Genomic DNA, 17,121 nt, shown 5'->3' on the forward strand with positions numbered 1-17,121 from the left:
ATTGCTTTGCAGCGTAAATAAACATCACGATTGTTACAGCCTCACCACAACTACGGCTACCACATTATCACAGACCATCGTCAAACAGTACAGAGTAAACAAAAAAAGACGGGAGAACTAATAAAAGAAGCTCATAGTCTAAATTATTGGCTTCTTCCAAAAATCACGTACGCCATTAGAGCTCATTAAAATAGATTGTTTAGTTATTGATATTACAAATTGTATACGTGATTGTACAAATTGGATATTTCCTTTGAAACAATTACGTATGAGTTGCGTTGCTAATTAAACGTAATAAACTGATCCTTTTCCTTTCGGTGACCTAATGATAATGAAAATGACGATTACCAATTACGTTCATTTGCAAAAATTTGATTATAAGATGCGACGTTGTCAAATTTTGTACTGGATCGTTTTGATTTTCAAATAATATAGAAACATTATAAATTAATATTTCGTTTTAAGCTATTTTATCTATATATTAATACGTGAAGCAAACACTTTGTACCCCTTTTTACGAAAATTGCGCGGACGGAGGAGTATGAAATTTCCCACACTTATAGAGAATATAGAGAAGGAGTGCAAAATGCTAATATCTTTTCAATTGTCAAACTTTTGTTATTGCTTAAAGTCTGTGGTCAAATTGAGAATAGGCTAATATTGTTTATCCTTAATATTAATCTTGGCGAAATCTGTAGAAGTATAATAGTCTTTGACAATAAAACCATAATAATGTTTATTACTTATAATTTCAATTATAGTTGAATTTCGACTACTGCGGGACCACTAGTATATTTAAAATCATTAAAATTATTATATAATATTAAACAAGCAATTGTTGTTTGAACGCATGTAGGTAACATTGTTTATTTTGAAACTATTGAACTGTGAGTGCTCTGAGGAATTTTGTTCGAGATGATACCTGCATCTCGTTTTTACCATCGCACCGCCCGCCACCGGAGTAGAGTTCATCCATACTACCTGGAGCTAATGCGGTCATCCACAGTGCGTTTCCAGAGGTCTTTTTTGCCACGTACCATCCGGCTATGGAATGAGCTCCCCTCCACGGTGTTTCCCGAGCGCTATGACATGTCCTTCTTCAAACGAGGCTTGCGGAGAGTATTAAGTGGTAGGCAGCGGCTTGGCTCTGCCCCTGTCATTGCTAAAGTCCATGGGCGACGGTAACCACTAGGAACAAGGGCAATAAAAAAAAAATAAAAAAAAGAACACACTATTGTTTATTTTTCGAAATTATACCAAAAAGAAATACTATTAAATCCCACGTGATAGTTTTATCACTGGCCCGAGCACTCTCGGCGAAGATGAAACATATTTGAATACTTGCCAACAATTTTTATTGTAACTCCATTGCTGAAGCATAATCAGTGATTTACAAAAGAATCAACATGGGTGTTCTGAGGTTTTAGATTATCATATTAAAGTCGGGTTGTAACATTTTCTTCGGTTTTCTGGAGTTGAAGACATAATTAACTCTTTTACGATTTAAATCTCGGGTTTATTAATTTCACATTCATTTTTATTTTTTATTTTTTTCTTATTGCCCTTGTATCTCGACATGTGCTTTAAAAATAATAAGACGGTTTTCCGGGGGCCGGAAGCGGGAATACGCCCGTACGTCCCGGCCCCTGTAGGTAGCGGCCTCCCCTCGGTGAAGGTCAAGGGGCGACCTGAGGGGGTGAGGCCGCGCGGTGCGCTACTAGCACTCTAGCGCGCTGCCGTGGAGTAATAGAGCGACCGGTCGACGGTGTACCGCGTCCCGACCCGGCAGGCTGGTTCTGGTCCAGCGGGGTATTCCGGGACACCGGCGGCACTGACTGGGCGGCCTGACGGGCTGCCGTACCGAAACGGCCGACATTTCAGAGCCTTCGATTGGCCTCGAAGGCTCCGTCGGCTGGGCGTCCTTAGGGTGAGCCGCGCCGTCTGGTTGTAGTGTTGACCGCGGTAACCCCCCTACCTCACCCGGGTTCTGACCTCAGGGGATCGCACGTCGGGTGTAAGAGTGCAGGGGAGTCGTTTAGTGGGTGGGCCCTAAAATCCTTGAGCCCGCAAAAAAAAAGGTAGCGGTAATGTTTAAATGTCGACGAACAACACCTTAGTCGTTCACGACTACACAAATTGTTAAATTAAAATAATAAAAGCAAGATTAAACCGTAAAACTACTTTTAATTATTATCTACATATGATTTTTTTAAATTAAATTCTGTTTTCAAAATCATATAATTTTCTAATGAACCAAAATTACGTTCTCAAATAGAACCTGCTTTGTATTTTGTCAACAAATTGAAAAAACATTATTTTCTTAGCTTTATTAGCTTAGCTTAGCTAGATTATAACTTTTGTTTTATTTTATTTAATTTGTTATTGCTTAGATGAGTCGACGAGCTCACAGCCCATCTGGTGTTAAGTGGTTACTGGAGCCCATAGACATCTACAACGTAAATGCGCCACCCATTTTGAGATATATGTTCTAAGGTCTCAGTAGTTACAACGGCTGCCCGACCCTTCAAGTCGAAACGCATTACGGCAGAAATAGGCAGGGTGGTGGCACCTACCCGCGCGGACTCATAAGAGGTCCTACCACCAGTAATTACGCAAATTATAATTTTTCGGTTTTGATTTTTATTACACGATGTTATTCCTTCACCGTTGAAGTCAATCGTGAACATTTGTTAAGTACGTATTTCATTGGAAAAATTGGTACCCGCCTGCAGGATTCGAACACCGGTGCTTCGCTCAACACGAATGCATCGAACGTCTTCTTATCCTTTAGGCCACGAAGACTTCTACATATATCGTACATTGACGCGTATACAGATTGGTCAATCATACAACTATAGGACCCTAAAACATTCTCGGACCCACGGTCTGCTCCCAACATTGGCAGACTGTCAATTCCCGCATGCCCCGCGCGTCTAAGCCAAGCATGTTACGCAAGAACAGCTGCGCCACCTAGTGCGGTGCGGATACCGATAATGCAGGTAGTTATAGTACAAATATTGATAATAGCATGCTTGTACACGTGGGAACGGCAAAGGCGCCGCGCTTAGAACCCTCTCACCGCCACACACGGGCGGCATAGATTAAATTCGATTACTAGAACGGACAATTAATTTTTTTTAATTTTTTTTTTAATTACTGGTAGTAGGACCTCTTGTGCGTCCGCACGGGTAGGTATCACCACCCTGACTATTTCTGCCGTGAAGCAGTAATGTGTTTCGGTTTGAAAGGTGGGGCAGCCGTTGTAACTTTACTGAGACCTTAGAACTTATATCTAAAGGTGGGTGGCGCATTTACGTTGTAGATGTCTATGGGCTCCAGTAACCACTTAACACCAGGTGGGCTGTGAGCTGGTCCACCCATCTATGCAATAAAAAAAAATCAGTAAATAAACCGTAACATTTTGTTACATAACTATTAGACTATATATTACAATTTTTTAAATCTTTTTTTTTTTTAATTTGCAACTGCTAAATTCTATCGAAGTGTATACGAGCAGGTCAGTGCGGGCTTATTGTTATTATTGTCGCTCAATTGTTTATAATATATAAATCATAATACTTTTTTTTTTTCAGAATATTAATTACTTAAGTTGGTATCATGTTTATATTTAAAATGTTAGAATATCTACAATATGGTTAGGATTGGGGAAGGCAGTTGAGAGCGTTTATGATAACTTATGGATATCACTATTCTCAAAACCACAACCGATGCCTACCGCTAAATATGGAAAAGTATTAGACGATATTCTTGATTCCAATTGTTTATTTATTTATTTATTAAATTTAAAGTCCTGTTAAATATACTCCAAATAAGCAGTATTCGTTGCTTTGTTAAAGATGAGCACATTCAACTGGGAAAGCACATGTTATTCCGTGTTACATTGAAGAATATAGATATTACATGATCGCTAATTCTCATAATTAAGTCTCGCCTTCATTCAAGCAACAAACATACAAACAGTCTTGGTCCGTCAAAATAAAATAAAAAATGCATTAAAACAAAAATGCAACATTTAATTGTCACTACAAAAAATGAAGGCTAACTCGTTTTTAATTAGACAACATGAAATTTTAATTAATTAATATCTTACTTAACTTTAATTAACGATAGACAAGTTCTTGTGAATGTTAATTACCTCAACGGGAGTTTTAAGAAATCGAGGTATTATTAAAACTTTATGTTCATTCATATAAATCGATTAATTAATAATTATACTGTACGTACGACCACTAGTATAATAAGATAACTAATAGATACATTACATATTTCGGTGCTGTTGCAAACGTCATGATCGCGCACAGACTAGACTGTAGGATAGGATAGAATAAAATATAGAATGGGACAGAATAGGGATGTTGGGAACAGAAAAATATGTTCAACCTCTTCTAGTCCGTTTTTTGGGTGTTACCAATATACCTGATCGATATATTGGTACTATACCAATATACCTATATTGGTATATTACCTATACGATATCGACAGATTTTTCCAGAAACTTTGAGGACTGTCAACGCCGTAAGCGCGCCTAATCAAAACTGAAAATCGCGGTAAAAACCCGACGAATAACAGTGTTTCTTTATAACCAATAAATAGCATTAGTACTACATAGAATGTATTCATCAAATTTGACTAATACATTAACAGCTATGAACGAATACAATGCTGACTTCAGGTTGTAAACAAAATGTTGATGCCCGACAGAAAAGAATAATTCTATCGTGTATTTCAGATCGACTTCATAGAATACGAAGGTATTGCTCATTTGATCGTAAACAATTGTACCGTAGTCATAGATATGTGAAATTAAAAGGGCCGTCATTGCGTACCGTACAGAGCACGAGTCTTATCCGATCGCGACGGGGCAACGCAAAGTCGCCATCGCCCGAAACATGTCGTGTCGGATCCCCCGGATTCACTCTCGGTGCTTTTAGGCCTCTCAAGCACCGGTCACCGTCCTCGTCGAACTTCAACGAGCGAACTAACCCATAGTCACAGCCCACTGAGTCGCCAGATTTTCTCAGTGGGTCGCGATTCCGATCCGGTGCTAGATTCTGCGAAGCACTACTCTTGCGGACGACTAGTGTTAGCAAATTCTCTTTGGTTGAGCCCGTGAGCTGACCAACCGGTCCGGACGTAGCTGGAAGCCTCTTAGGCTACCATTGAACAGGTAAGCAAAAAAAAGCGCCACTTCGCAAGTGTAGCCTCCACCTTCCTACTTATTTCTACCGTGAAGTAATAACGCATTTCTGATTTGTATGAACCACAATTATGCTGTTATAATTTGAAATCATGATGATCGGTGACGTTATTTATTGCCTTATATGAACAAGGATAAGTGCTAGCGGATTGAGAGAGGCCTTATTCCAGCAGCGGACGACTGTGGGCTGATGATGATGATGATGATGATGATGATGATGATGATGAAGGGCTAGCGCTAGAAAAGCCCGAGTAGGGATCCCTTATAATTTAATATGCTTCATTTATTAAAAAAAAGGTCAATTCTTTTGGCACATCTGTTAATCTCATAATCTTTGTCTTCCACTACTTCGAGTAGGAATACGCTTCCTAATTATTGTAAACGCAACACGTTCGCAACGTAACGATAGCGTAAAGGCTTTTAGTTGCGACGCCGCGTCCACTTAAACTCATTAAAGTGACCACTTAAAAGGCTTTGAGCGAGGATTCACAGCGAAATCCGCTTAACCTCATAATTACCGAGGAATGCAACGTAAATAGTGCGTTTTTTACTAGTGCATATGAGCGGAAGAGATATTTTTTTATTGTTTTTTTATTGCCCTTGTAGGCAGACGAGCATGAAAGACGATATGGGTAAGAGGGGAGTGAGCGAAGAAATGGTATATGATAGAAGAGTATGGAAGGAGAAAACATGTTGCGCCGACCCCCGGTGACTGGGAGAAGGGCAGGATAATGATGATGATGTAGGCAGACGAGCACACGGCCCACCTGATGGTGAGTGGTTACCGTCGCCCATGGACTCCAGCAATGCTAGGGGCAGAGCCAAGCCGCTGCCTACCGCAAAGAGTGCGTCCGATGTGATTTTTTTCCTACCTATGCTGGTAACCTCGAAAGGTCATTTTGTTTAATTATTTTAGATTTTTATAATATTTTTTATATATATTTTTTATTATAAGCTCGAATGGATAGGTATCGTAACCCTACGTATTTCTGTCACGATGCAATGGTGCGTTTCGCTTCGAAAGTTTGAACAGTTTTTCTAAAATTAATACTTAGACCTCATGTGTCATATTAACCTTGAAACTCTTGAACACTGAAACCTATGAGCTTTGGTAATCACATAACATCAGATGGACCGTGAACGCATCCACTGTACTTGTATTGCAATAACAATAAAGAGATCATATGAGTCGTCTATTATCAAAGGTGGCAATCTGTGCATTTGGACAAAAAAATATTATTGATATGTCAATACAGATTGATTTGAATATAATCGTCTCCTTCAAAGAATACGGTTCAAAATCTGCATTAAATAAAGGTTAATACTTAACCTGTTATTTATCTAAGATGTCGTTCAGAAGAGTTTTGTGACTGCCAATGGAATACAAAGTCAATAATTCGTTTTTCTGATTTACCAATAATTGTCCAAAAGTCACATTGCCGGCTTTGATAATAGTCGACTCATATGTCACAGCACTGCACATCAATGATGTCAGTGAAGCGTACAAAAGTCGCACAAATTATTTGATCTCAAACTATTAACAACAGACCACACACAGATCTGACCTACATCGAAAAACATTACTATCAATCCATTTCATTTTATTTATCACTAACAAATGTTCGTCAATCGAAATCACGAGTGCCAGCCGATCAATATCAATTTTTTTTTATTGCTTAGACAGTTTAACGAGCCCATAGACATCAACAACGTTAATTCCGCCACCTACCTTGAGAGATGAATTCCATTTCTCAGTTCTATAGTATAAAAGCTGCCCCGTCTATTAAACCGAAATGCATTACTGCGTCGCGGTAGAAATAGGCAAAGTGGTGGTACGTACCCGTGCGAACTCACAAGACCTTCTATCACCAGTATTAATACTTTTTTAAAGAATAATTAGATTAATAGAATTAGTTTTTAGAATTGATATAAGCTCGCAGGAATGCGGTCTCCTCTAGTGACTTTAAGATCGTTGGTTAAAAATTTCAACTATTAGTACAGTCTTCTTAAACTTAAATTTAAAACAAAACACCTGTATGGAATCTAAGGAGAATGACAGTTTTTTTTTTTGACAACGTTCTTCGCGATCGTGGACGACATTAATTTACTTACCCAACCACCATAAAATTCTTGTTATCATAACACAAAGTATTAATATTTTACTGGTGTTAGGACCTCTTGTGAGTACGCGCGGGTAGGTACCACCGCCCTGCCTATTTCGGCCGTGAAGCAGTAATGCGTTTCGGTTTGAAGGATGGGGCAGCCGTTATAACTATACTTGAGACCTTAGAACTATATCTCAAGGTGGGTGGCGCATTTATGTCGTAGATGTCTATGGGTTCCAGTAACCACTTAACACCAGGTGGGCTGTGAGCTCGTCTACCCATCTAAGCAATAAAATAATAATAATAACAAAAATAGAAATTTGAACTGATTTGCAAACTAAAATGAAAGCTGTTCGTTGTCCAAGTGAAATAAGTGGAGTGCGATAGACCCATCATTAAGCTTTTACTGTTTTGACAACTCAGACCTCAAATTGCCCACCCCGAAATCTGCGTCGGACGCGAAATTGCTCACTATTAACTTTCGCATTGTCTCTGCTCTTCTTGATATTATAATAGAGTTAGAAAGTGCTTTCCGCTTTAGGGAATAGGTCACGCGTGACAGATCATTGTATACTGGTACGCAGTAAGTAAATATAACAGTGGTTTAACAAACATTAACCATATTTATTTAATATACACAGTTTATGTTTCTTATATATTTACTAGCAACCCACCCGCGCTTCGCTTCGGGAACTGTAATTTATTATTGACTAGCTGACCCGGCAGACTTCGTAGTCCCTCAATCCAGAGGTCAAAGAAAAGAGATCAAATAAAAGACCTAAACTTTTGTATAAAATAAACTTAAAACAAACAAAAGGAATCCGTCCGACGGGGGACGCGTCAGAGGAAAAACAAAGTTGTTATTTTTATTGAATTCCGAGGATTTTCATATTTATTCACCTTTTAAACCTTCTCTGGACTTCCACGAATAATTCAAGACCAAAATCACCCAAATCGGTCCAGCCGTTCTCGAGTTTTAGCGAGACTAACGAACAACAATTCATTATTATATATAGAGATATATAGTTAATGTTCCTTTTATATAATTATTCACTAGCGACCGGCCTTCGCTTCGCTACGGGAACTGTAATTTATTATTGATTATGAAAATATGATAACAGATTTTTTTCCTACTCACTTGACACTTGTCGTTATATTTTGGGTAATTCACAACATATCTTTATAAATTATATCCTATGTGTTATTCTGATTTATTAGCTATATTATTGTAAAGTTTCATCATTATCAATCCAATAGTTTTTGCGTGAAAGAGTAACAAAGATACATCCACACATTCTTACAAACTTTCGCATTTATAATATTAATAGGATTATATATTAATAATGTTTCATGTGTGTTTTAATGTTTCCGAAGCGAAGCGAGGGCGGGTCGCTAGTATAAAAGTATGTTTATCAATCTCTGGTACCTATAACACAGGGAATCCTAAATTGGGGCCGCATGACCTTACTTGATTTGTTCCCAGTTATTATAACCGTAACTTTTCAAATTTGTTTATTAGGCCAAGTGACATCCCGATATTGAACAGTCGTCGGAGCTCATAGACACCAGTCAACCTCGAAGCGCCTTCTCTCATGTTGAGGCATAGATCGAAGTTTAATTTGCATAGATATCTCAGTTTTCCCGCTCTTCAGACACGAACCATTGATCTCGCCAGAACATCATTGTCAGTAAGATTTAGGGAGAAGGAGAAGTACACGATTTTTATTTTTTATTACTTAGGTGGATGGACGAGCTCACAGTCCACCTGGTGTTAAGTGGTTACCGTAGCCCATAGATAACCACCTTGAGATTTGAGTTCTAAGGTCTCAAGTATAGTTACAACGGCTGCCCCACCCTTCAAACCGAAACGCATTACTGCTTCACGGCAGAAATAGGCAGGGTGATGGTACCTACCCGTGCGGACATACAAGAGGTCCTACCACCAGTAAGTAAGTGATAAAAAATAATAAACAGACATATTTCATTATCATATAAGATCATTTAAATCTAGTATTTTAGATATCATATTTATCAGAGTGGAGATTACGTTTATTTAATTAAATTAATACAGGGGTTTTTATTAGTACACGCTTCATTAGTATACTATTTGTTGATCTATTATGGAATTTAAATATTCTGAATTAGTCGGTACTATGAAAATTGCTATCAACTAGAAGCATAGAAGAGGATTAAGGCGTTACCCGAAACAGTTCTCACCCGTGATATACGGTGAGATTGAGTGGAGATAATATTCACGCTGTCAATCAAAATTAAAATACCGATTTTACGAACGCATTAAAAACATCCGTGTCCGTTTTAAGTGCACTAAAATGAAAAAGACTTTTGAAGATATCAGAAACGTGAAGAAATCGTGTAATAAAAATGAAACCCGCAAAATTATAATTTGCGTAATTACTGGTGGTAGGACCTCTTGAGAGTCCGCGAGGGTGGGTACCACCACCCTGCCTATTTTCTGCCGTGAAGCAGTAATGCGTTTCGGTTTGAAGGGTGGGGCAGCCGTTGTAACTATACTTGAGACCTTAGAACTTATATCTCAAGGTGGGTGGCGCATTTACGTTGTGGATGTCTATGGGCTCCAGTAACCACTTAACACCAGGTGGGCTGTGAGCTCGTCCACTCATCTAAGCAATAAAAAAAAAACGAATCCTCGTCAAGTCACGGGACGGTTAGGGGTTTATAATCGGCCGGTACGAAGCGAAGCCTCTTTAACGGATACTCATAATCCGACAGGTCGCGGGAGCGCGTCGGTTGTTTTGACAGGCGGCCAATTACCTGCCACTTTAGTTGATGTCTCGTCCCGCGGTTCACATCCTGCGCCGATGAGGATAGAAGGGAGTTATTTAAATGTTTTGACGATCCATCGGATGTGCCAACTATTTGATTTGCTGTCCGTACATTTATGTAGACTAACCATTACATTCTGTTAAGTTCCAGGTTAATACGCTGTTACACTAATAGCTGGCATACAGATCGTTTGGATAATTGATTAACATCTTGCTGTAATTATCAGTCGAATTTCATTTTTTTTCTTGGTGATAATTAGATGAAAATTTCTATAAATTTTATCAACCGTTTGGTTTTTAGGAGAATATTTGTCTTGGTTTGAATGTGTCAATTCGCGCGTAGAAGCATTCGCGCCCTAGTTGACTTAAAGGTCTCTTTGCCAGACAGTATATTTTTTCAAAAAAACACGTCGTTGTCTCTGACGGTATCCGAGAAGCACGTGTCTTTTTAATACAATAATAATAAAGAATAATTACTCTTTGAAAGTGATACGTAATCAAACTACTGTCGTTCGGAACATAAAAGGGATCATCGTGTCAAGTTATAGATTAAATTTCTTTGTAGATGACCAGGATCGAGTTCAGTAGGTGGAATAGCGGAATCATTGTAACATGATCAATTTTATTTGTAATCGTCAGCATACCTTTCGAGTATATATTAGTTACATACTCGTCTCATCTAACGTTAAGAATTATAATTTTAGACATTTTCAGTTCTAAGTCTGCAGGTAAAAAGGTATTCGTCAATATCTGCCTCTGACTCTATTGTCTCGATAAGTTATTATAGACGAAATTTGGAAGGTAGGCGTAAAAAATGACGAGTTGAAATTGCAAAAAAAGATGTGTGGTGTCGTGGGACACCTGATAGGAACGAAGTTCCTTATTATAAAAATATTAATTTTAAGTTCTATTCGAGCTATAAAAAAAATTAACTGGAGCTTTCGCAACAACCCACGGTCATTCGGTAACGTGCGAACTTATTGTGGTACACTTCATTCACGGTTGTTTGCATAAGAGTTAGTGTATTGCGCAAACGAACGCTCTGAGATCGTGGTCAATGAATGATAAAAAAATATGTTATTTTTTGTACGTTATTACAAAGTTAAGTCGTACACTGTGTGCATTACTAATAAAAATCTTACGTTACGGACGTTTTTTCCCGGTTAGGGTACCCCTCCGCATCGTCCCATAAGGAACTTCGTTCCAAAATAAGTATTTAAAGCTATATTATGAATATATAAATAACTGGGAACAAATGGTTATCTCTGCCCCAGCGAGTCAGTCAAAATCCTTAAGGCCCTCAAAGGAAAAGTCTGGAAACGTACAAAAATGTTTTCAGTTTTTCTCAAACTCATCGTCAGCAGCGCGAAGTGTGCTACACGAATAGTCACGGCTGGGAGCCCGCTAGCAATGTATTTACATTGTTTAATTTCATAAGAGACAGTTGCGTAAATAACTTGCTCATTGAAAGTCGAACACATAATTCGAGCCTTTTAATTTTCAATATAAAGACTAACACTTCTATATGTGAACGAAACGATATAAAAATTAATGTCAGATACCACGGTGCTCCTGCGGGTATCCTGCAGAAATAGAATTGGATGATCTGGAGAGAGTTAATGTGGGTACGGGCCGCGTGAGCGAACACTAAGCTTGCATAGGTCGTGACAGAACGTACCACACTCAGACATAGCCTACTGAGTTTCTCGCCGGATCTTCTCATTAGATCGCGTTTCCCGTCCGGTTTTAGATTCTGTGAAGCGTTGCTAGTGGTAGCAACGTCACCAGGTTAGAACCCCGTGAACTCACCTACTCGCCCGGTTGCGTTGGCATAACCCTTCGAGATTACGAGCATAGGTAGAAAAAATTCGAACGTATGCCAGTTTTGTAGTGTCACCTTGCTCTACGATAGTCTTACTGTTTTAATTATTCAAACGGCGGCTCACGCGAACGTATTGACACATAAACGAGTTACATATTCATGAAATTATTAAAAGTCACGCAACCTTGAAACAAATCATACTGTAGTTATTGTTCACTTTCCTGCCTTCAGCTTTTAATGGTCGTATTTTTATAGTTAGACAGTCTTATTTGTTAATAAGTATTGTAGAGGTGAACGAGGATCGATCCACCTGGTGTTGAGTGGTTACCGATGCCCATAGACATCAAAACATAAATTGCGTCACTCATGAGGTCTGGGTCTCATTTGTAGAATACAACAGCTTGCCTACATTTCGGGCCGAAACGGATAGCTGCTTCACGGATGAAATAAGCAGGGCAGTGATTACTGTACTCGTAAATAGGTGGAATAGTCCCATAAACTCCCAGCGATTACGTAGGGAAAAAACACCACGTGGTTGACGAAGATAGCCGGTGGTTCCGTATATGTGAAGATAACAGTATAAGAACCATTGATGTAATATTACACAGATGATTTAAAGGTACTCTTCTATATTTGTCAAATGTCTTGTTTTTCGATTGGTAAAAAGAAATATACTCATGTACATAGGTTAACAAGATGCCCGTCATCGGAAATAGATATACGCATAGATATGATACGACGCATATATAGGGATGACAGTCACTTGGCAGAATTCTTAAATAAATTAAAAATAAAAGCGTGGTAGCCCTATCAATCCACGAGGTGTAATGAGATTTTGTTATTGGGACAATTTGGGTGCAGTCAATGAAACAGGGTCATATGGCAGGTAGTCGAGACAGTGCTTGGGGTGGTAAAGCGACATTTTATGGCCATAATTGCCGAGACACCTCATGGCCTCCCCATTGTCCTGTTCCGATTCTAGTCCGACAGAAAACTTAATGACGATTTTAATGTCACTCGACTCTCGGATAATAAAAAAAAGTCTTTGACATATTTAATTTAAGACTTTAATCTGTATAAAATTATTATTTAATCTGTAATACTAAGTATATGTTTTAGGGATGTTCAATTCTATCTATTTTAATGTCTACAATTAACAAAATTTAAATGTGGTTAGAACTCTTTTTCCATATAATCTCAAGCAAAGGGATTCCATATTCAACATTACAGACAACTTTTGAAATTTAAATGAAATCAAAATCTTAGTCTTAGTCTTAGAGTATAAAACCGAAAGAGTTAATTTAGTACATAGATACAACATTTTATGTAGATTGCACTGAAATTTCCAAATCACATTTTTGTTTTGCACCATTATAGGTCAAGTGAATAAATGTGGATATGCTAAACAAATAGTTTACACAAATAATTAATAAATTTATGGCAAAAAGTAATGAAGCATCATATGAAAATGCGCACAAAATTCATGTTTACTTGAAAGATTGTTTGTGCGAGTAATAATTGAATAGATCAATTTATGTGTTACATTGTTGTAAATTGGAAGAACTATTTGAGACCTTAAATTATTTGCATTTTTCTTTCAATATATCATTTAAAAGAATGGGACTTTCTCATTTTTGGGGGTTAGTCCCAATTGCTGAGCTCTCATGACGTTAAGTATATATATTCTAGTATATTCAGAGTCAACAGCACTAATTACACTTTAAATATCTTATAAGTTAAGATCAGTAATTTTGACACCGATTAAAAATAATACACATTAATTTGTTACATAATCTCAAACTATCGACAATAATAGAAGTCAAGACAAACTTTATGCCATTAAATAAAATAAATTATATAAAGAACCTAAAAATTACTATTAATTTTGAATTTGTTTTTTATTTGTTAATATTGTTTTAATTTCTTTTTGATATTTCAGTTTTTCTCAAATTTTATAAATAAGCTGATCACTATGCCATTATTAATAATAAATAATTTTAACAAAAATCACTTTGAGCTTGACCATAAGATGATTATTTAATTACCACAACAGTTATATGATTTAGAATCCAATCAACACATAGCAAAACTTTTATTATCGTTATTGTTATATCATATTTTTATTTCACTGATATATTTAATGTATTTAATTATCTTATTCATGTGAACATAGAATAATATAACAGAAAATTATAGAAAAAAAGTACAATGGCATTGCTTATTTCTTTAAGAAATAACTTCCAGACCCAAGGGGTATTAAAATAATAAATTTAAAGTGATGAGTGTGTATGTATATTATATTTTAAATTAAAGTGTTTAACTAAGTCGTTATCAATTTTTTATAAATTTTTGACATCTTGCTAATATAAGCCGTGACTCACATTTAGTATTAATAATTATTTTTATCAATAACTTCATCAAACTTTATCAAATACCTACTTTAAAATTAGATAACCCTATTTTAGTCTAGCTTCAATGATTCAGAGTAATTAAAATAACCATTTAAACGTATAGATTACATTTTTAATTCAGAATTTTAAGCTTACCGCAAAAAAGTATCAAGAAATCCAGTATTATTTTTCGCAGTATCATTTTAGAATCTCGATCTATCGTGACTGAATGATTACGCGAATTCGTTTTTCTCTCGGTTCTGTCCATCTTTAAACTTAATAGTCCAGAGTTTAATGTACAACAATAAAAATAACACTTTTCACTGCATCGATGTTACGAAATATTCGTTGTTGGAAAATAATTTGATAACACCCTTACGTCAAACACCGAGCGCATGCGCGCGCGTACTGACGGTTCGTTCAGAAACACAAGAGCGAAAAACGAGATGTCAAAAATTGTGAAGAACGTGAACACCGACTATTTACCTATTTAGTATAATGCTAACTGATGCCAACGACCACGCATTTGCAGAATAAGAGTTGCTTCGTATTAGAATTAAGTACCGATTTTTTATCAAAATGGTGTCACGTGATTCTTTTCTGTTTAGTATTATTTTCAAAACTAAGCAGTTGCAATATTTTGAAAAATTTATTATGCAATTTTGCCTTCAACACGGGCGGTGCGCAGCGGCTTGGCGTTATTGATGTCGATGAACAACAGTGAATATTCATGCCATAATGAACCGTATTGTCATTTATTATTGAAGGCAATTAAAATATCAATAAAATCTCAGTAGGATGTATGAAACTCTACTTTTCAAAGTCAGGCGTAAATATCGCTATCTATATTTACGCCTGACTAAATTTTGTCGCTGCATTTAGAAAATAAACTATCTATTTATAATTCAGAAATGACCATAATTTAACATTGGGACAAGGATGCTCAATGTATGTAAAAACACGTTCAGCTGGCATAAACGAAATGTTTTTCTAAAATTAAATTAATTATATTTTAATTAATAATACTAGCGGGCAATTTTTGATTGGCACCTGATGAAAAGTGACTTCCCATGGTTGTAAAAATACTTAAAAATTAAATTTTGATAGTCTAAATTATTCATTTACTAATTTCGCAGCCGGATCTTAGACTATGAGATGTAGTTGCTAATTTAGTTTTATTTGATTCTCCAATGTCCTCCAGTTTCGATACAAACATAAATTGTTGTCACTATATCATCTTCCACGTGAGATGTAAGCTTATAACAATGGAATATTTTTTACAAAGAAATGCCGCTCGTAATCGGTAGCGACTACCCAGTGGGACACACACTTGTATTTATTTGTAGTTTTTTAACAAAGGAACCCTAAAGCTAAGCAGGAAATTCCTTGTCATAAAATTTTCTGACAGCTTATTCACGGTGAAATTGGGAATTAATTAATTAAACAGTGGCCGTGCGTCTACTTTGTAACCGATTTAAAAAAAAAAGATCAGGTTCTGAATTCGAAGGTATTTTTTTATGTGTGCTACTACCACAGATGTTTTTTCTTTGGGAACCGATTTTAATTATTTTTTTAATTTTAAATCTGGTGCTTCTCATGTGATCCCATTGAAATTTTTGTGTCGAGATCTGACCAGTAGATTTTTTTCCTTAAATATTATATGATATTTATTACATACTTTTTTTACACGCTTTTATTAGCTTGATTGTATGTATTTTTGTGAAGGAACACTACTTATCTTCTTAGTGCTGTTTGTTTGCATCATCATTTATTATTTCCATACTGTTGATGTATTATGTGTATGTAAGTATATTAGTATGTATTGTATGCTAGTATGTATATTGGTATATAATAATAAGTATATATTTCATATTATATGTAAACGGTATATATTTTGTTTATTGTATGTATATATTTTCTATAATGTATTATCTATAGTACACCACAACATACCTGCTAATTTTTTTATATTTTCCAGAATTTCTGTAAATTAAACGGTTGTCTGGAAGAGATCGCTTTTAGCGATAAGACCGCCTATTGTACAAATTTATCTGTTTTTTGATTGTTTTTTTGAATGTAAATTGTGTTTTGGTGTGCAATAAAGTGTATTCTCTCTCTCTCTCTCTATTTTTGTTTTTGTGTAATAGAATCTTTGAAGGTCATTTTCACCAAAAGACTGCATATTATCTTGAAAATTCGTGCATCAAGCAAACTCATGTGATGAACAGGTTTGTTTGGTCTTTGTATGGGCGCTTATTATCTATGTAGGTATTTACTTAAAACCAAAATTAAGTATTTAAGTATCCATGTTAGTCTCTTGTACTCATAACACAGAGAATCCTAAATATAATCATAATTAATTTATTTATTATAAAAAAAAAAACCCTAAATTCCTAACCTAAAAGTACATGTTATTATCCGCAACATGCTTCGTCAAAATCCTAAATTGGGGCCGGATGATCGTGCGTGATTTGTTTGAAGGATTGCGGTAAAGTTATCGATAGATCATAAACGTGATAAATCACTACCTGGTTAAACTTTACCACTTTAACTGAATGCTGTTGTTGGATGCTTTATTTTATGGTTGAGGGATTATTGTTTGCGCGGAGGCCTTGCACCGGGACAGGTGGGCGCGTGGGCTCAGCGAGGAGGGATAGGATTTGCTAATAGCTGCCCGAGCGCCTCTAAAGGAGACCTAACAACTCAAGAGCAGCTGCTTCGTGAATGATATCGGATCGGAATCGCGACCCGGTGAGAAATTCAGCGGGCTGATGTTTAGGTT

General features: G+C 36.6%; 2 protein-coding genes across 4 annotated transcripts in view; one reads left to right on the plus strand and one right to left on the minus strand.

Annotated features, from left to right (window-relative positions):
• LOC101745361 (putative phosphatidate phosphatase) overlaps positions 1-14,841 on the minus strand; it is a 156,320-nt gene extending 141,479 nt beyond the window's left edge. For both annotated transcript variants that reach the window (XM_062674104.1, XM_004922418.5), the window contains exon 1: positions 14,496-14,841. In XM_062674104.1, coding sequence (XP_062530088.1) covers positions 14,496-14,607 — 112 coding nt within the window. In that variant the 5' untranslated portion in view covers positions 14,608-14,841. The remainder of the gene's footprint in view (positions 1-14,495) is intronic.
• LOC101739626 (dnaJ homolog subfamily C member 13) overlaps positions 1-17,121 on the plus strand; it is a 468,160-nt gene that overhangs the window by 446,012 nt on the left and 5,027 nt on the right. The window lies entirely within an intron of this gene.

The sequence above is a fragment of the Bombyx mori genome, chromosome 19, assembly GCF_030269925.1.
Source record: "Bombyx mori chromosome 19, ASM3026992v2".
Classification (NCBI taxonomy): Eukaryota; Metazoa; Arthropoda; class Insecta; order Lepidoptera; family Bombycidae; genus Bombyx; species Bombyx mori.